The sequence below is a fragment of the Sturnira hondurensis genome, unplaced genomic scaffold (genome assembly GCF_014824575.4).
Source record: "Sturnira hondurensis isolate 20B ecotype Veracruz unplaced genomic scaffold, ASM1482457v3 Scaffold0021795, whole genome shotgun sequence".
NCBI classification, from domain to species: Eukaryota; Metazoa; Chordata; class Mammalia; order Chiroptera; family Phyllostomidae; genus Sturnira; species Sturnira hondurensis.
The window spans coordinates 4367560-4388081 of record NW_028094426.1 but is presented as its reverse complement, the minus strand read 5'-3'; the positions used below and the strand labels follow the sequence as shown (position 1 = coordinate 4388081).

Here is a 20522-nt window from a genome sequence, read left to right as displayed (position 1 = left end):
ACTATATAGAGTTCAATTTGGGCAACATTAATCTGAACCCTTGCAAAAGGTTTATAATTGCCCAAACATGAAAGATTTTAATGAAGTAGCTACAAGCACATTCCAAATGCATTTATATAGCTGAAGTATGTATCAAAAGAGTAAATATTTCAAGTAAGTGCCATAGACATCTTCAACACTATATTCTGAATGGACCTATTTTATTTCAACACGAAACACATGTCAATTTATATATATCCAGGTGCTGTCTAGTCATTTCAAGAGGAACTAATATTGCAAGAAATGAAGGAGGGAATGGAAAAGACCTTTAGCCCACCTAGTGGCTTGACCAAAGGCTATGAAGCCATCCCAGGTTCATTTCAAATGAGCTGTGTCAAAGGTTACCCACAGGCCACTTAATAGTGATTTATAGCTGATGTCTGCAAATCTCCTTTTATTTTAATGATAACCTCAATAGAGTCATTAAGGCATTCTTTGTCTTCCCTGCAGTAACCAGGAGGGAACTGATGATGTCTTTAAAGAACTCTAAAAGGTGATGACTATTTATAGAGAATGTCAGTCCAGACCACTTTTTATATTGTACCCTGGAGACAAAATACTTTTTTCTCAACATATTGAGGATGCTTAGCTTGATTATATATATTCTGCCTACCATTGTTATAATTCTAAATTCAAAGTATAGGCCCAAGAAATTCAATAAAGACGAAAAGGCTTAGAACTGAGCATCAGGTAAGAGCCTGATTTTAATTATAATCTCAAATTTATATTAAAGCTCTCATAGAATAATGATTCTTAAGTGTCTGTATTGAGTTAAGGATGTCATGAAGCATGAGGAATTGCAAGACTGACTTATCAGTTATTCATTCAAGAAACAGTCAATTAAAATAATTAATGTGTAGTGAAACTCAGCTGTAATGCCTCATAACTAATTTTTCCCAGCCCATAAAATTAAGAGAATAACACATTTCACAGTCTGGCATAAAAGATTTTAGATAGGAACTGTAATGGTGTTACCACATAGGAGTTTTGATCATATGTTTTAGATACAACTAAGGAGAAAGAATGAGTCTATGTGCCTTAGACTTGACCTTAGCTTGAATGTTGCCTTAGACTTGACCTTAGCTTGAATGTTGCTTTGGGTCATTAGATTGCCAAATAAAATGAATCTACATTCTTGATTCTTGCATTAATAAATTTAATATATGTATATTTACATATAATATATAAGCAAATATGTGACTGTATATACATAAGATCATTTCTCTGCCGTATGTAAACTAGATTGTTCATTATAAATGAGAAGCAGTGAAACATAATCTCATACAAATAAGAGGGAAAATCATAATTTTCCTCCTCAAATTTTATTTGAACTGCCAATGAAATAATATAATAAAACTATCCAATATTAGTCTAAGCCTGTGACTTTCATTTCAGCATCCACTTAATTCTTCAGCATATGTCTGGGAGGCCATTCACTTGAACATGAATTCATACAAAACAAACTCAGAAAACTAATGTGCCAACCAGAATGCCAGTTAATTAACTTATACCTCACTAGAATACAGCTGAGATTTTTTTTTAAGGTAAACTTTTTCTATTTTCAAGATTCCTGAAAAAGCAAATTTCACAATCAGCATGAGGGCCAAAAGAAGTAACTAATGAGTGCTTCATTCAGATCATAGTAGGAACCGAGAAAGGTAAACATGCACAGTTTACCTAAGATACTGTCTCTCCAATGAGCAGAATGCTCACTTTTCCTGTATCCAGTGAATCTCACCTAGACCGACAGGATAAACAAGGACAAGCCTTACTTTCAGTTTCCATCATCTTACTGCGCATGTGGCCTTTCTAAGCAGGACAACAGCACTGACTGCTTCATTATTCCCAGGTAAAGTTTGCACAGCTCAAGCTGCCTGGCGATCACCCTCCAGTGACCCAAGCCATTGACTTTCTTTGATGTTTCCACCGAGGGGGTCCCCAAATTAGTCATATGTTTGAACCTGGTATCTTGCTTGGTTTACTTCCACAGATGATTTGCTGATTTGTTTGTTTGTTTATTCTTTTAACAGAACTACAGCAATGATTATATGTTAATTATTATGCTTGGTGCTAAGGATGAATAAGATATAATCATCCCTACCCTCAGGTGACTCTGTGTCATACCAGGGATCAAAAATACAATCAAGTGTCATAGCGGTGCTGTGATACTATTCAAGGGGTATCTGTGTGGTGGGGTCACATGATAAAATAGGCAATTCTGCATAGAGGCGCTAGTTGAGATAGTTCTCATGAGCAGGTGTGAGAGAGAAAGTGGAAGGAAGAGGGCAACGGCAGTTCAGAGAGGTGGAGTGTGACGTCACTAGAGCACACAGTGTTGTTGGGATGGGGAGAAAGGCAGAAGGAATAAGTCAGGCCTGTGAGGTGAGCGAGGCTACATCAGAGAATGCCTGGTAAGGTTACACTCCATCCTTGGGACACTTCCATATTTCTTTATATTTTCATTCTTCGCAGGTTCTCTTCCAGAGTTCTAGAGAGACATTATATTGGCCTTACTTGTTTATAATTCAGACAAAATCCAATACTCAACTCCTTTATACCCTTGTGTCTTTGCACAGGCTGTTTTGTTTTCTTTTAAAAACCTTCTCAATGGCACATTTCCTGGAAATCTTTCCTTATCCTATTTCTCCTCAGGTTGTGCTGGAAACCATTTTCTTTACCTGTATGTTATTCTTTGACCAGTACTTAGCCCATATTATTTAAATTCTTTTTTAAAAGATATTATTTATTTATCTTTAGAGGGGGAGGGAAGGAGAGAAGGAGAGAAATATCAGTGTATAGTTGCCTCTCGTGAGTCCCCTGCTGGGAACTGGCCTGCAACCCAGGCATGTGCCCTGACTGGGAATTGAACTGCAATCGTGTAGTTCGCAGGCCCACGCTCAATCCACTGAGCTATACCAGCCAGGGCAGATTATTTTAATTCTTCGTCTGCATTCCTCAATACACTGTACAGGATGTCGGTTGCTGTTCTTTTTTATTCCACCACAGTACTGAGCACGAGCACATGGTATGTGTCAATAAATATTGTTGGATATCTTCTAAGCGTGACTCTAGAAACTCATTTATGACTAACAGAGTCAACATGTGATTTTGAAAAATTACATAAACAAGTTAAGAAATGTACAGATTTGTTTCAAGCAAAATGTAAAGTTGGATGCTTGGAACATGTCTTTTTCCAGAAGAAGACATTCTTTTCCTGGTAGAAGATATCTCATTTAAGATAAATTATATTTTATTAACTGCAGTTTAAAAAATAAACTACAGTTTATTTTTTAAAAAGAATTCAAGAATATTTTGAAAGATTATATTAGAGCTTAAATATTTTTTTAGTCTTATCAAATTCTCAATGTTTAGTTTACATGCTCAGAAATCTATAACATAATTTAGTTACATCAAAGCCTCCAGAGTTTATTTGAGAAGAATTTAAAAAATATATTACTGAATTTTAAAAGACTCTATATACTAAGCCCTGGCTGGTGTAGCTCAGTGGTTTGAGCTTGGGTTGTGAACCAAAGTGTCATCAGTTCGATTCCCAGTCAGGGCACATGCCTGGATTGTGGGTCAGGTCTTCAGTAGGAGGCATGTGAGAGGCAACCACATATTGATATTTCTCTCCCTCTCTTTCTCCCTTTCTTCCCTTCTCTCTATAAATAAATAAATAAATCTTAAAAATATAAATAAAGTAAAACTAACTAAATAAAAATGATAAAATAAAAGAATCTATATGCAGACACATTCTCTTAAATCATGCTGTAGGAGTAAATGTAATTGCAGGAACATATAGTGAAAACTGTATCACAGTGACACCTAAGATTTAACTACTTATTATTAAGGTCAAGCAGTATAATATAAACATTTTATCTAGTAAACACTTACTGAGCACATACTATGTGCCAGCCACTTAAAATTCAATGGGTGAAGGTGTACCTGCTGGTCAGTCTTGTGGAACTGATCTTTTCTTCATTTAGTTTGTTGCAAGTCCAAGTTCCAGGTATAACAGATCAAACTTGTAGCTTGCTGCAACGCTATGAATGCTAATATAAAAAGATAAGCAAAACCAAATCCAACAAGAACTACCCAGAGGTTCTCTTAAAATTGGATTAGAACCATCATTTTTAAAATAAATGACAGCACTATTTGCATGAAAGTAGCGCTAAAAATTCTATCATTTGACCCAACATTCTTGTCTCGCCCTAAATTTATATGGGGTTGACCTGAATATTGAGCTCCTGTTGACTTAAAATAAAACTTTGATCATCAAAAGAGTTGCATAGAGAAGTACAGGAAACACAAATCTGTACCTATTTAAGGACACTTCTATTTTTGTCTTAATACTTTTATACATACCTCACAACTGCATTTATATCTTATGTTATTTTAAGTGCTATTGGAAGTACTGGAAATAGCACAAAAGAAAAGTGTAGAATTTTATCTTTTCTATTTTTGGTTTAATTTTTTTCTCCTATTTATAAAATACCCACCCTGCCCAAAGTCACCAAAATTGCACAGCAAACCATAACAGCTCAAATTATATAATAAACTTGAAGAAAAATAAGATTCCTCGGTTATTGAAAGACCCAATCTAAGTGAAAGTCTCATACAGAACCTCATTACTGATAATTTAGTTCTTTGCAAGAACGAAATCAGAGCTTTAATAAAAATAGTTTGTCATTTTATGAAAAATATAAGGTTCATAGTCTTTTCTGGTATTGGCAAACAATTTGAGAGAAAACGAATTTTTATTTATTTGAGTATATATCTGTTTCCTTCACATTACTCTGGTTATATAAATCTATAAAATGAAAAGTCTGGTCTTCCTTTTCTCTAAATCAGAGATCTCATCTTTATCCACCTGAAAATCAAAATATTAAAGGGTTTTTTGTACTCTTGGGTTGTGATAAAAGTCACCCGGTGGAACCAGCTAGTCCACCATCAGAAGTACAAGTGCTAAAAGCTGTGGGGTATCGCAATGGTTAAGTCCTGCTGCTCACAGGAAGGGGTCTGTAATTCTAAGAAACATCCAATTATAATACCTACAAGGTTGCCCAGAACGAGAAAAGGATATATTCTTGTCATGAGAGGCTTAGGACACCTTAGGACTCAGGTCGAGGGAAACTGCGAGCTGTTCATGATATTTCGACATGGGCACCCACAGGTACACTGCTTTCCAAGTAGCACCTGCTACGTACGTTCTTCTCAATATTCAATGATCTGAACCACTAAGAATGTATTTTCAAATTTAATACTTATGAAAATGTCAATGACCAAAATTCTTATTTCAGCATAAACATTTTTCAAATATATTTTCAAGTAAAAGAAGTTGTAAAAATTTTTCCTTATTTCCCAAAAAGCTATTTTATATTTTTAGTGCTATTTTGTGTCTATGTTTTCAAATCTTAACATACATGAGATAAGAAATACATGCTTGCAATTTCATCTGCTAATATTAGGCAGACCCTAAACAATAATTAGCAATCAATATGAATTATGCCATTCACTGTGCATCAGTTGAAGGCATTTTTTCACATTACTACTAATCAAGTGATACAATTTTTAACTGTTCTTTGTTTAAAAGAACCATAATTAAGAATATGTGTTCTTCAATGGGTTATTAGAAGTAACGAAAAACAATATGAATAATGATGGAAAACATTATCTAATAACACTCTGGAAAGGCACTGGATTCAAATAACCTCTGTTCCTCCCTAAGTTAACTGTGCAATTAATACCACTTCCATATTGTATATGCTTGAGAAAATGTAAAAATTAGTATAACTGAAAAAGTATCTCCCTTTATAGAACAATAAAATAGATATATCGGAACTTAAAATATAAACTCAAAGTCAGTAAAATAAAAAGCATTTTAAGTGCATTATAAATGTACGATTTTAAATAAAGTGTATAATGATTTTTTGCCAATAAAATAATTACGTTATTTATAAAACGTGTACAGAAACTTTACAAAGTTTTTTTTTAAGCGGATAGCACTGCGTATTTACGACAAGAGGTGAGACCAATACAGCTCATAATTGGAAGAAGAAAGGGAAGGGGAGGAGGGGAGGAAGTGGAGGAAGAAACAGAGGAAAGAAGCGGGGCGCTGAGTTTGAAGGAAGGTTGTCCTCTCACAAATTCTCTGTGCAGGAGAACACAGGTTAGCCCTATGACGAAAACGAAGCTATTTATAACTTAAAACTACTCTCTTGCAGTTCTTTTAAGATGGTAGTGAATTTTTCTCTGACAGCTACAAGTCTGCTGCACTTGGCAAAGCTGCTGGACTAATACTGCATTATAAATTTGGGGGTAAAAATTTTTAAAAAATTAAAAAACAAATATCAAAAGCAAAAACCAGATTAATTACAAATTAGGGCCCATTTTCTTTTTTTTAAAGATTTTATTTATTTATCTTTAGAGGGGAAAGGAAGGAGAGACGGAGAGAAATATCAATGTATGGTTGCCTCTCATGAGTCCCCTGCTGGGAACTGGCCTGCAACCCAGGCATGTGCCCTGACTGGGAATCGAACCACGATCCTGTGGTTTGCAGGCCCACGCTCAATCCACTGAGCGACACCAGCCAGGGCAGGGCCTATTTTCTAATGTGGCTTTTTAACTTGTCCAAAAAACATTACGTAAAATGAAAATTCCAAAACTCTTATGAGCACTTATGCACAGCAATTATAATCTTTTAAGGTGGCTATGTTTAAATCAATACTCACATGTTAGTGTTAGTACCAACATATCACTCCAAAAATGCAACCTTTAATTTGCTTCACATAGGTAATGACAAGTATTATCAGTTTCATATCTACTAATGAAAAATCCCTAATGAAGTGAATCTGAAAAATCCCCAGGAAATATGTGAAGTTCAATCCATACCCTTGGCACTCACCTGCCACCTGTACATGTGATTGCCTCTTTCTGTGCATATCCCTCTCCATGTTCCTCACTGCGAACTCACTGCTCCATGGGGACAGAGACCTGTTGACACTGTTCACCAGCGTCCTCATGTCCAAGGACTCAGATCACCACATTATGGGCAACTGACAGATAGTTGTTGAATTAAGTGGCCTTGTCTTTTCAATGGCAAGGCCCAAGACAGGCTATTAGGGCTCAAATATATGAGTGTTTCTAGGGAAGTATTGTATAGATGATTAAAATATTAATGGGTCCAAGGGATAAAAGAAAAAAAATTGTCTTTGCTTCAAAGACATATTACCCTAAGAAAGGAAGACATTAAGTAGATAATCACAGCAGTTTAATAAGTGGTATGACAAATGGAAAATATATAATGTCTCTTCAAAAATGAATCCATTTACAATATATTTCAAACTCCTGATTGTGAAAAAGTCCTGTGTGACTCATTCCCAGCCTCAGTTTCTATCATTTCCCCACTGCCTTCTAGCTACTCCAGCCTATTTTCTAAAGCTGGAATTTGTCAACCTCACTGACATAGTAGGGTCTTTGCAATTAATTGCTGTTCTTCCTGTTTGGAAGACCTTTCCCTCAGACCTTGGTAGGTTCTTCCATTTTCATGATTCAGAGAGGGCTTCCTTTGTAAGTCAAGAAGATCACCTCGCTTGTCCCCGCGCACTCCATATTTTACCATGTTTTATTTTCTTCATAGCACTTACAATATATGAAATCATCTATTTTGTTAATTACTCATAGTTTGTCTCTTACCCTTAACCGACAACATCTTAGGAGGGCAAACTGTTATGTCCTTTGCTGTAGTAGCTGTAATTCTACTGCCCTGAACAGAATTTGGCACTGGTGAGGCAGACATTCAGACAAGTTGAACCAGTGAATGGTGGGTATAAGCACAGGGAGCTACTGAACACGATAGAGGGAGCTAAGTTCTTTGAAGAGTAAGAAAAGAACAGAGCTAAGAGATAGAAACCAATTCCATGTCCTACTGTTTGAGTGCCTGATTAGGCTGCACCCGAATTCAGAATCACCTTTTAAAAAATGTTAACGGATACATTTCCTTTTTGCTCAATCCATTTGGGCCGGGTTTTCTATCACTTGCAACTGAAAGAGTATTAACAAATACAATCGCCGTTCAACGGAACCCCAAGATGGAATACTGGAAAGTCGATTATAGTTCTATTTAGATGTGAATATTATGACGTTAATAGTTCCTCTTTAGAAAATAATGCCACCTCATGAATTGCCTAGTAGGGGTCTAGGCAGAGGCAAAGTGACCTTGTGACTGGCCATTATGAGTTGGACCACAAGCTTTCTGGGTTTCCTTCTTCTTTCAACTTCCATAATTCTACAAACAAAACGTTTGACACGTTTTGTTAAATAAATGAAACTTTGGAATATTTTGGGTTTTGAACTTCTCTGTCTTCAAGTTAGAATATTATATCTCTTTACATCTCTTTGACTCTTACATCTATATCCGTTTAATTACTATATTGTTTTCTATCTCCTGTCCACTCTTAAATGCATTAGTAGAATGCTTTGTTTTGTCAGAAAAAATCTATCGATGAAATCTAAAATAAATATGCATATATACTCTTTTCATCAGCTAAATAAAATATTAGTAGTTGTAATTTTAATAACACATCTATAGTTTGGGGTGCTTCTGAAAGAGACCATTAACATTCCTCTTATTTATGAATATGAAAGAATTTTTAAGCAGAATATATTTAATTCAATACAGAGAGAGAAATCTGAGGTGGAGAGTAATCTTTCATGGTGTCACTTTTCAATTCTCTTTTCAAATACTTCCAATCCAGAGGAGGGAAAAAGGGGAGAAAAGGGTTAGTAATCAGTAGTTCAAATGAGGCTCTGATCAATTATTTAGGATAGGTAACAAAAGATCTTAATTGACTCGAAGAATGTTGTAGGAAGTCAAAAGGACAAATGATTCCATAAAAAGAACGATAACAGATGTGTACTTTTGCTTTCTCCGTCTCTGACAAGGCCAGAGAGTGGAAAAGACAAGAGATGTTAATGAGTTAACAATTGCAGGTGGAAACCAACAACCAACAAAAGGCAGATAACATTTCTAAGTGTATCTGGAAACTTTGAATTAATTTCCAGGTGGCTATTTTTACCTAGAAGTAGAATAGCCAAAGAGTTGACTACTGAGTTGGACACGATCTTTTCTGGACTGTTAACCACAACCAACCCAAAGGAGCAAACACTTCTTCCTTACAGACTATGTGCCTATCCCAGAACTATCCCAACTCCATCCGCTTTATCGATAGCCAGAGTAATCCTTACAAAGTAACTTCCATCTTTCTTCCCCAAAGTGTTTGTATGGAAGAGCCCTGTCGATCCCCAGATGGGAGACACTGTGTCTTCTCCATCTAAAACTGCTGCTCCTGAATCAGACTGTGGGCCCCAGGACCTGGTCCCTTTTTCAGCTCGCATAGGGCTCAGTACATCCTTTCTCTGAGAAAAATTTTTGGGTGCAAATGGTTTTTCTTCAGCACATGTTGAGCTATGATATTCATTGAGGTTGCGCTGCAGACTTCAGTGCAGAAGCATCCTTTCATACGGTTCTGTTGTTCTTTCACCTTCTTTCACCTACTATTTAGGTTTTAAGTGCCTGGTTTTAAAATTACAATGCTTTAAATACACAGCTTTTTGGATAGTGAATCTGCTTCAGGTTGGATCATTGGAGAGGGCAACTTTCACTTAAAAAATGTGATTCTGTGGCTATCCCTGTGTCTCAACATCGTGGTTTGCATTATTAAAGTGCTTTGACATGACTCATCAGAGCTAGCTGCTGTGTGCAAGACAGGCTCCTGTCAAAATAAACTGTACGCTGGGAATCAAGAGGCCAGGCCTGCGGAATTCAAAGGCCATTAACTAAATCCCTCAGTATATTTTGCTTTTTTTAAATACCAAGAATATCACTAGTCTATCTCTTTGTTTTTGGTAATTTTTTTGTTTTTATGACACATACGTGACCAACCCTCTTCTTCCTGAGTCATAAGAATATATCACCAAATGACCTCCTTGGGCATTTCATACCATGGCCCTCAGAGATGCTCCGTTCAAGTACCTGGCTTTTTGAGATTCCTGTCAACTGAATATATCCATAGATGAAAAAAGGAAGGAAGAAGCTCATCACAGGGGTTCTGTTGATAACACTTCATTTAACATATTTCAGTTTAGCCACATGGATCAACAAAAAGAAAACTATTTCATTTAAAATGACAGAGCTACTATGTTACAGCCACCATAAACACGTTCCACCCAGAAAGTGATGATAATGATAATGGGCCACATTTACAGTTTAACGCTCTGCAAATGAATTCACCTCTTGCATAGGACACATGCATATCACATCTCAAAGACTCACAAAATAGGCATTTTATGGATACTGAAATATGAGGGAGCGAAGAATGCTCAACAGCTCTTCCACAAAACACAAAGCAGCTGTACAGAGCACGGTCTGAAGGAGATTCTAGCATTTAATTGATATGTCAGACAGTGTTCAATGCGTAAGAATAGAAAACGGTCGATTTGAATGTTGCTATAACTAGCTGAGACTCACATCTCTTTCTGTTCTGAAGTTGCAGAAGAAATGAAATCTGCCAAAGAACAGGTCCAACAGTTTCAGGATGGATCGGTGATTTTATTGTATCTTACACGTATAGATGGATGGCATCCTCCTTGTATGGATACTGCTGCTTAAGTGGATTACTTGGAGATACAACATTCAGAGACCAGTTCTAGCCCCATGTGGTGAGTGAGTAGTAATTATTTGAGAACTTGACCTGGAAAGCTCTAAGACTAAGTCAAACAGTGGTATTCAAGGAAATTTAACAGAATGGAAATTACATTTTAGCAACTACTGTGACTCAAAATTTTTGTGGCCAGATAAAATGTGAAAAATACTAAGTGAAGTCATAGTTGTACTGAGCAGTGCTTTTTGAACTTTCCCTTCATGGAAATACTCCTGTGGAGGCCTTGGCACTTCTCTATTTCAAATTTATAGAATCTCTTTGATGCCTTGCGCTTTATCTTGAAAGGGTGTTTTTTTCAAATAGTAAAATAGTATTTTTATAGTAAGTGTTGGTGATGGTTGAACTTGGTTGTGGATATACTGTATGTGTTCTGCCTGCCCTCCTCCCCCAGCATTACAGAACAGTTTCAAAGGTAGCAAAAAAGCTTTATTTCCCAAATCTCCCGTTAGAACTAATTTTCAATTAAGATGAATCATGATTATCTTCCAGTTTCTCATATTCATGCATAATGCTAAGTATCCTTGTGCATATGTGTACCACAGTTTGTGACTCAGTCTTAAAGTACAAAATTCCACACTGCAGATAAGTGTGTATGGATACCCTTATTTGATAGCATGAAACCACTGGGCTGCTACTATAACCAGCAAAAACAGGCACCCTAACAGGAGTCATTGGCACTTTTAACATTAGGAACACAAGCACGTGGCTAGTGTTCGCATGGAGCAAATCAGAAAAGATCTTCGTTACTCTGCCTGTGACACAGGATCTGCTAAGAGTATAGTTCCACTTCTGGCTTCTGAATTTGAAGCAATATTTACATGGATATTACACCTCAAAAAACCTGATTATGTCTGGTAAGCTGGCCAGGACTGTTTCTGGCTTGTTGGAAAAAGATATTTCTTCTTCTTGTCATAATTCCCAGGTGCTACTGCTGAGCAAATGGGAACATCACTGCTGGGAGTATTTGAAAACAAGGGCAAAAAATGGATTGGGACGATCTATATGATCCTGTCATTGACAGAGACATAACTGTGACCAGGGGGAGGAGGAGGGCCACTGCAAGGTTACAGAAAAGCACCCAGAAATTGTCTCTTGTCATCAGCTTTTCAAACGAACTCTTCTTGGTTACTGTGGGCATTAAGTTTTCATCAAATACTAAGAGACATTTAATAGTATTTATAAGTTGTTCCTATAATTTTCCCAATAGATGAGTATATTTGGCTACTTTTGCCAAGGAAAAACACTTGAAATATGAAGTTCAGATTATTAGCACATTTATGACATACGATGATTTCTCGATAACATGGAATTGTAAGTTTATACATTGCCAACAATTGTGTGAGTCATGTGTAAAATGGAGTAAAAATAGTCTTCTCCTAAGAGGACTATTTTAAGTCTGATACTAATTCTCTTATTAAAAATATGACTATTCTTATAAAACAAATGTTATCATGACATCAACTGCTATCACAAACCAAAGGCTATTTAGGTTATTAAAAACCTGAAACAAATACTGTAGAAATAATTTAAATAAAGAAAGATGTGGTACAAAAGTGAAAGTCACTGAATACATGGTGTCCATCCTATGGCAGAAGGCTAAACTATAATAAAAATTTAACATTTGTTAAGAAAAATAAGCAGATTCAAAGCAGCAATATTGAATTTGAAATTTAAGAGCCAATACTGCTCTTAAATTTATTTATAATTTATAATACCTTAACTTTATTTTCCTTAATATGGAAAGTAAAATTATTTCTCCATTTTCCTTTAAACAGGATCTCTTGTGCACAAAAGTTCAAGATTTCATACTTTCATTCAGTTTTTTTTTACCAATATTTAGTCATAAACACAGTTGTGAGGACATGAGCTATTAGATTATTTTGAAGAATTAAATATATTTCCTCTCACTGAGCAATAAAAAATTGTCCTGGGGTAGAATTAAAAGGAGAAAAAATTAAGTAACTGCAAAAAGACAAGTATACATAAATTAAGATTTTATGTAACACCTGAGAAACTTAAAAAACCTGCTGATCTGAATTTTGAACCTTTGGCAAAATAGAGCATGAAAAAAAATCTTTTCTTGTCCTGTGCCTAATAAAATCAAAGCATCTTTTCCAAAAGTTAAACCAATGACCCTCTGTCAGCCAGTAGCAAAAATAGCACACAAACAGTAAGTTCAAGGACACACATATAACTCAACAAGTAACACTGTCCATGTTCTCCAACAGGCATTTGGAAGAGACCAGATTCCTTTCTGAGTTTTCCCATTCACAGACTCCATTTCCTATGTGCAGGTTTTAGAGGTTCACTGTGAGTTCTCTAAAGGCCTTTTTTAAATCGTTGAATATCATAAATAATTATGTTCCTAAGCGGCAGTTCAAAGCTCAGTACAGCACTCAAACAACACCAAGCGCAGGTCAGATGACCTTTCTCTAACTCTCTCTCTGGTGCCGAGGACAGACAAAGTGATATGTCTGTCATACGCCATTACCATTAGAACAGAATCTTGTTCTTTTATTACAACTGCACTCCGCCAGATTTCTCAGCAGGAATGCTAAGTGAAATCAATGTCTTGGATTTCCAGGCTGAGCTTGGAGGTCACAGCCACTCTATCATTTCTCAGCATTATCCTTTCTCGTGCGCGCACACACTCCCCAAGCCTCCAACTGGCACACAGCAGATTGAAAACAGCATGCATCAGAGGACTCATGCTGTACAATTTTACAGTCTTTTGGAGCCCCCTCCCTTTGACTCCCCCCTTCTATTTTTTGCAAATTGCAAATAAGTTTTGTTTGTGTCCTTTCCGACAGTTATGAGTCAAAGGCAAAAGGCATGCCTAGGAAGAAGGGCAGGGGAAAAAACATCCAAAGAACATGGTTTTTGACATCTGCCAATAAGATCATTTTCCTTATAGCATCACCTGGATGTGGCTTACAAGTCCATTGTCCCAAACAATAAATGTACTTTCAATGTAAACCATGAATTTGGCTTATGCTGGGAATGCATGCAGACAACAGAAAGCCCTTTAAGAAAACACTTCTACAATATATAAGACAGACAGGAAAATGCACTAATAAATCATACAGAAAATACCCCCAGGACATTTATAACTAATTGTATAAAATATAAATATAATATTAAATTATTATTATATAGAAGTAAAATATCTTGTGAACTGAAAACATTTATTATGCTATGTATAAATGTCAATTTCATGCCTTCTTTTATTTACTGTTGGTTTTATTTATTTTTGGCCATTTTCTTCACCAAAATGACAATGTTAGTATTTATTAGGCCATTTCTAACCCACTAAACTTTACTGCTGAGCTGAAACACAAGCACTTTTAGGACATCTTCTCTGACGATAATTGCGTAGACAGTGTGCTAGAGGATACCTAACAAAGAAAGGATACATTTCCAGTAAATTGCAGTTGTTACTTAAGAAAAGGCGCTTTATTTGTGGTTAAACTTTTTTATGTTTTTTACAATAATTGCAGATGGAAGGACATATAATGTCTACAGCTATACTAAATTTTATATGATAGAAAACTTATGAGGGCTCATATTCAAAATTAAGAACCTTAAAAATAAAGTATAAATATATTTGTTAAATTTGTATGATCATAGCTATAAAAACAACACATTTTTCTCTAGTACTAGATACGTGTAGGTATATGAAACCAGGATATGTGCCAGAATTTTAACATTATTTAAATAGTCAGTCTCTATACTTAGTACTATACTGTAAAGTTCTATGAGTGTCTAGAAGCACATAGTATATAAAGCAGCATCCTCATTTTGGCAAAGCAAAAATTCAGTTACTTTTATATGTGCCATGGTTACCTAAAAAAAGCAACATTGTAGCAATTGCTCAATAAGTGTCTGAATGGATGAACGAATGGATGGATGGATGAATGCATAAATGGATAAGGCTAACATCCAAAGTTTCATGCTTAAGTGATTTGGGGAGAAGACATTAATGATAAAACTTTATAAATGATAAATCCTAAAACAAAATGCCATATACAAAATAATATTAAATGCAAACTGTAATCGAAAAACAAAAAAGGTCCTAATGTAAAGCATCACTCTAAGGCATGATACAGAATGATATTATTACATGTAGAAAACATTAATAATACCTCACATGGTTATTTGTGTGTGACGATGACTACACTGCTACAACTATTTATTTTACTCAGAGTTGGCCTGTATATGCACTATGTTAAAACTGCTGGTCCCTAAGACACCACCATATCAGTGCTTTCAAATTAAATTTTACTGACTGAATGTTATAATTATTGCCAAGCTTTAGAAAATGAACGTTTCAGACTGACAGTTGTCAGAAGGGAGGCAGGGAGGGGAGCAGGGGAACTGGGTGAAAGAGGTGAAGGGACTAAGCAGCACCAACTGATAGGTACAAAACAGGCACAAAGACGTGGGTTACAGCACAGGACACAAAGAGACAACAGAGTCATGAGGACTGTGGGGGGGTGGCTGGGTGGGTGCTGGAAGTATCAGGGGGCCACTCTGAAAAGTACAGGATTTTCTGGGTGCTTTTTGTACATCTGAAACTTATACAGGATAATACTGAATGTAAATTGTAACTCAAAAAAATATGTTCTGCTGTCATTATAAAGAAAAGCAGACCAGGCCTTAGGTATATATTAAGCACTCAACATGCAAGGTCCATTACGGGGCTGAAAAAGACCTTAGAAGTGGCACATGTGTATTTCCCAATGTCAGGAGTGTGTGCAATAATCTGTAGTAAATAGCTGCACTCACTGCTGTTGAATCAACTTCTAAGGTCCTTTCCCAGGTTACGTTACACTTCCAAGTATATTTATCTCTTAATAGTACAGCAAAGGGGTTTGGAGTTTTGAGAAGATAGAGGTTGGAGTGCACTTTCCAAACTGATCTCTTTTCTTTCCCCATTCACTCTCTGGTTAACTGTGAAAGGGATCTGTTAGAGCACAAGAGGTTAAAAAATTCTTTGAATTTTTCTCTTTTTCAATATTTTCTATTTTTACTCTGTGTATTTTTAAACTCTTGTGAATATTCTTAAACTGTTACTCTTTAGACATTTCAGCATGGCTTTGATGAAATGAAAAACAGAAGCAATTTTCTAGGTAATTCAGCAAAAGACAAAACTTTTATTTTGAGGGTACATTACTGTGTCAGATTTCTACTTAACTTTTCCTAACAGTCAGAAAATATTTGTGATTATTTCCTTCAGTATTCTCAGGAAAGCTACTTTATGGTTACTCTTTTAATTGACCCATAAAATTTAATATAGTCATATGTCATCTAATGTATAAGGTCTCCATAAACACACAAAAAATCAAATACATTTTTCTGCATGCCTCTTCTTCTAAGTCAAGAAACAATTTATTGACTTCTGGTCAAGATGGTGGCATAGATAAACATGGCTCACCTCCTTGTACAACCACATCAAAATTACAACTAAAATAGAGAACGGCCATCACTCAGAACTGTCAGAAATTGAGTTGAATGGAAGTCTGAAAACTACAAAATTAAAGAAACCACATCTATACAGACTGGTAGAGATGTGCAATGGGCTGGTCCCACATCCACATGTGGTAGATAAAAATTTGGGAGGGATATCTTGGGAGCGAGGAGTCCCAGCCCCACACCATGGCCCCCAGCCCAGGGTTCCAGTGCCAGGAAGATAAGTCCCCATAACTTCTGGCTGCAAAAACTAGTGGAGATGAGTCAGTAGTAGAAAGTTCTGGAGTCCCAAGCAGTTCTTCTTAAGGAGCCTACACAGACTAACTCAGACCCACTGCTTCTGAGCTCCAGCACTAGGGTAGTAGCTGGAAAGGCACCAGTGGCATACAGGGAGGGACTGAAGTGTCTGGCATCAAGGCAAAAGTAGGGGTATATCTTTCTCCCAGACAGAAAGATGGGCAGAGGCCATTGTCCCTTTTTTGAACCCTCCCCCTACAGAGCTACAGAGCTGGCCTGCTGGTGCCATGTCTAAGACTCCATCAACCTGGCTAACACTGCCCCACCCTGGAGATCCCCAGAGGCTTTGTCCCACCCAACTTATGTCAGGCCCACCTAAGCTGCTTTTCTATCAGAAAAGCAGGCTGAATGGCTGGTCTTGGTTCATTTTTTCACAACTTTCTAAATTCTCTCAAACAAGAGCCAGCCTCAGTGAGTCCCATTCTGCTGTACCTCTCGAAAAGTGGCCCCAGGCCCAGCACTAGCAGCAGCCAGCCTAGATTCATAGTTTATTTTTTTTTGTTTTTTATTTTATTTTATTTTATTTTTAAATATATTTTATTGATTATACCATTACAGTTGTTCTATTCCCCCCCTTCAATCCCCTCCACCCGCACCCTCCCTCCCCCACCATTCTACCCCCCTTAGTTTATAACCACGTGTCTCAAGTTCTTTGGATTCTATATTTCTCCCACTATTCTCGCCCTCCCCCCTATCTATTTTCTACCTACCATCTATGCTATTTTCTGTGCCTTCTCCCCCCTTCTCCCCCTCCCACCCCCCTGTTTCTAACCCTCCATGTGTTCTTCATTTCTATGGTTCCACTCCTGATCTAGCTGTCCTCTTGGTTTGTTTTTGTTTTAGGTGTGGTTGTTAACCAGTGAGAGCCTAGATTCATAGTTTAGCTTAGCCTGGCAATCTTCAAACTCAGCACAAGTAGCAGCCATCTCAGATTGCTTTATAGCTCAGGCAGGGTGGCCCCAGGCAAAACACAGGTGGGGGCTGACCTTGGCCTGTACCACCCAGGAAATCCCAGGGCCAACATACCCAGTGGACAGCTACAGACCATGTTGGAGCACCATGATCCTGCCCTTTGCACAGCTGGGTCTCCATGGAGGGAGGGGGTTGGTGGTCAGTGATCACAGGCAATCCTTGCAGCTGACTGGCCTTGGTAAATCCCTTCCATTGATCTGCCAACAGCCACCAAGGCTCAAGTACAAGAGGAAGGGATACTCAGCCCACAGAAAGGGTGCACCTCAAGTTCCCAGACTGGGAGGTGAAGGTGGATGTGCCACTGACCCTACAGTTCACCTACTACTTTAGGCCAGGATACCAAGACAGGAAGTCATAACAGCTCTATCTAATACATAGGAACAAACACAGAGAAGCTGCTAAAAGGAACAGACAAAGAAATATGGCCCAGATAAAAGGACAGATCAAAACTCCAGAAAAAGAACTAAAAAAATGGAGATAAACCACCTATCAAATGCAGAGTTCAAGACACTGGTTATAAGGATGCTCAAGGAACTGAGTGAGTGAGGACCTAAATAGCATAAAAAAGATCCATTCAGAAGGAAGGATGTACTAATTGAAATAAAGAATATTTTACAGGGAAACAACAGTAGAGTGGATGAAGCTGAGAATGAATTCAGTGATTTGAAACACAGGAAGCAAAAAGCAACCAATCAGAACAACAAGAAGAAAAAAAAAGAATCTCCCACACATGAGGATATTATAAGCAGCCTCTGGGACAACTTCAAGAGGTTCGACAATCTTATCATAGGGGTGCCAGAAGAAGAAGAGAAAGAGCAAGAAACTGGAAATCTAGTTGAAAAAATAATGAAAGAAAACTTCCTTAATTTGGTGAAGGAAATAGACATGCAAGTCCAGGAAGCACAGAGAGTCCCAAATAAGATGGGTGTGAAGAGACCCACTCTGAGGTACATCATAATTAAAATGCCACAGGTTAAAGATAAAGAGAAAATCTTAAAAGCAACAAGAAAAAAGAAGTTAGTTACCTACAAGGGAAATCTCTTAAGACTGTCAGCTGATTTCTCAAAAATAAACTTTGCGAACTAGAACGGGTTGGAAAGAAATATTCAAAGTCATGAAAGTCAGGGAACTACAGCCAAGATTGCCCTACCCTGCAAAGCTGTCATTTAGAATCCGAGGGCAGATAAAGAGCTTCCCAGACAAGAAAAAAACTAAAGGAATTCATCATCACCAAACCATTATTATAGGAAATGTTAAAAGGACTTATTTAAGAAAAATAGGATCAAAACCATAAAAAATGTAGTGGCAATAAATATTTATCTATCAACAAATTGAATCTAAAACACAAAGTAAGCAAACAACAAAAACAGAGACAAGACCATGGATACAGCGAATGTTTTGATGGTTGCCAGATGGGAGGAATATGGAGGAACAGATGAGGAGGTGAGGGGATTAAGAAGTACAAATAGGTATAAAGGACACACGGACAGTAACTAAGGTGGGGGGCGGAAATGGGAGGGAGGTGGGGAGCACTGCGGGGGCAGGGCTGGGAATATAAGACAGAAAACTGTACTTGAACAAGAATTAAAAAAAAAAAGAAGAAGTACAAATAGGTAGTTACAGAATAGCCTTGACAGTATACAGCACAATGGAGGAAATGGAGTAGCCGAAGAGCTGATACACAGGACTCATGGAAATGAGCATTGCTGTGGCGATTGCCTAAGGGAGTAGGGAGTATGCGGGCAAAGGGGGAAAACTGGGACAACTGTAATAGCATAATCAATAGAACATAATTTTTTAAAAAAGAAACACATTATTTAAAATTCCCCTGATCTTTTTTCATGTTCTCTCAGAAAATATTTCCTGCTTAGCTTCTAAAACAAAACAAATTTTAAACAGTCTTACTTGTGACTCTATTATTATCCTCATATCTTTACATGATAACCCCATTGGATGAGTGATATATATATATATATATATATATATATATCACTCATATATATATATATAGTGGTAATGCATTATAATAGTTACTTATATGTAAATTAAACATTTGCTGTGTGCTTTAATCATATTTTAAGTTCTATTTCAGTTGCCCTCCCTTTGGGAATCCCTCCCCAGGATGACTCACTGAAGATAATCTGTTTGTCCCAATAACGCCGAAAGCACCTTATCTGTAACTCTTATAGGACTTTATCATAGAGAATGGATATCTATATTTGATCACACTATAAGCTACTTAGGTACAAAACACCTACCTTATAACTCTTTGTATTACTCACATTTCTTACTTTAGCTATCAATGCATGTCCATAGAATAAATGGATAACTAAATGTATGCATATAAATTTATACACACATTTCACTGATCCTACTAGACTCTCATCCACTTGAAGACCCAGTTAACCCAGTTGCTGGCACATATCAGATATTCAACAAATATCACTTAAAAATACAACTCTAAATGACAAGCCATGTAGCTTCTTGAAAAGGGTACCTTGCTTTTGGGTGGTGGGCTGTTTGTGCTCTTGTCTGTGTGAATGCTGGTAGGAGATACAGCAGCACCAAGGTTGCCTTGGGGTATGCCTGGGAGCTTTCCTCCTGGAGAGACCTGCATTGCAGCTAGCTGGGCAGCATATAACTGCTATAGAAGAAAGAGAGAGAGAGAAGGGGAACATAAAAAAGACCATCAGTAATAAAAAATCAATGCACCCCTCAGAAAGTACCTTATCCGATGTGGCATTTTTCCTATGGGTATTTTTGCTCAGTGCATTGGAATATTTTAAGAAAAAAGCTGTCACCTACACTTCCATGACTTACTTCAGCATTGGTATGTCCAGAGAGTCCAAGCAAATAACACTCGTCCATATTTACTCATTCCCAATGTCTCTGGAAGGCAGGTATGTCATCCTTTGGTCTAGACCTCTTTTTGTTGTATTTTAAGTTTTACTCATCATGTTAAAAAGAATGCATTTTCATATACAAAGTAACTTTTATATTCATGGTTCAAGTTTGGTAACTTCT

General features: G+C 37.0%; 1 protein-coding gene across 8 annotated transcripts in view; it reads right to left on the bottom strand.

The window, feature by feature from the left end:
• Nucleotides 1-20522, bottom strand: part of SOX5 (SRY-box transcription factor 5) — a 929721-nt gene that overhangs the window by 54758 nt on the left and 854441 nt on the right. For all 8 annotated transcript variants that reach the window (XM_037033875.1, XM_037033877.1, XM_037033876.1 and 5 more), the window contains one exon: nt 19996-20142. In XM_037033875.1, the coding sequence (XP_036889770.1) occupies nt 19996-20142 (147 nt within the window). The remainder of the gene's footprint in view (nt 1-19995; nt 20143-20522) is intronic.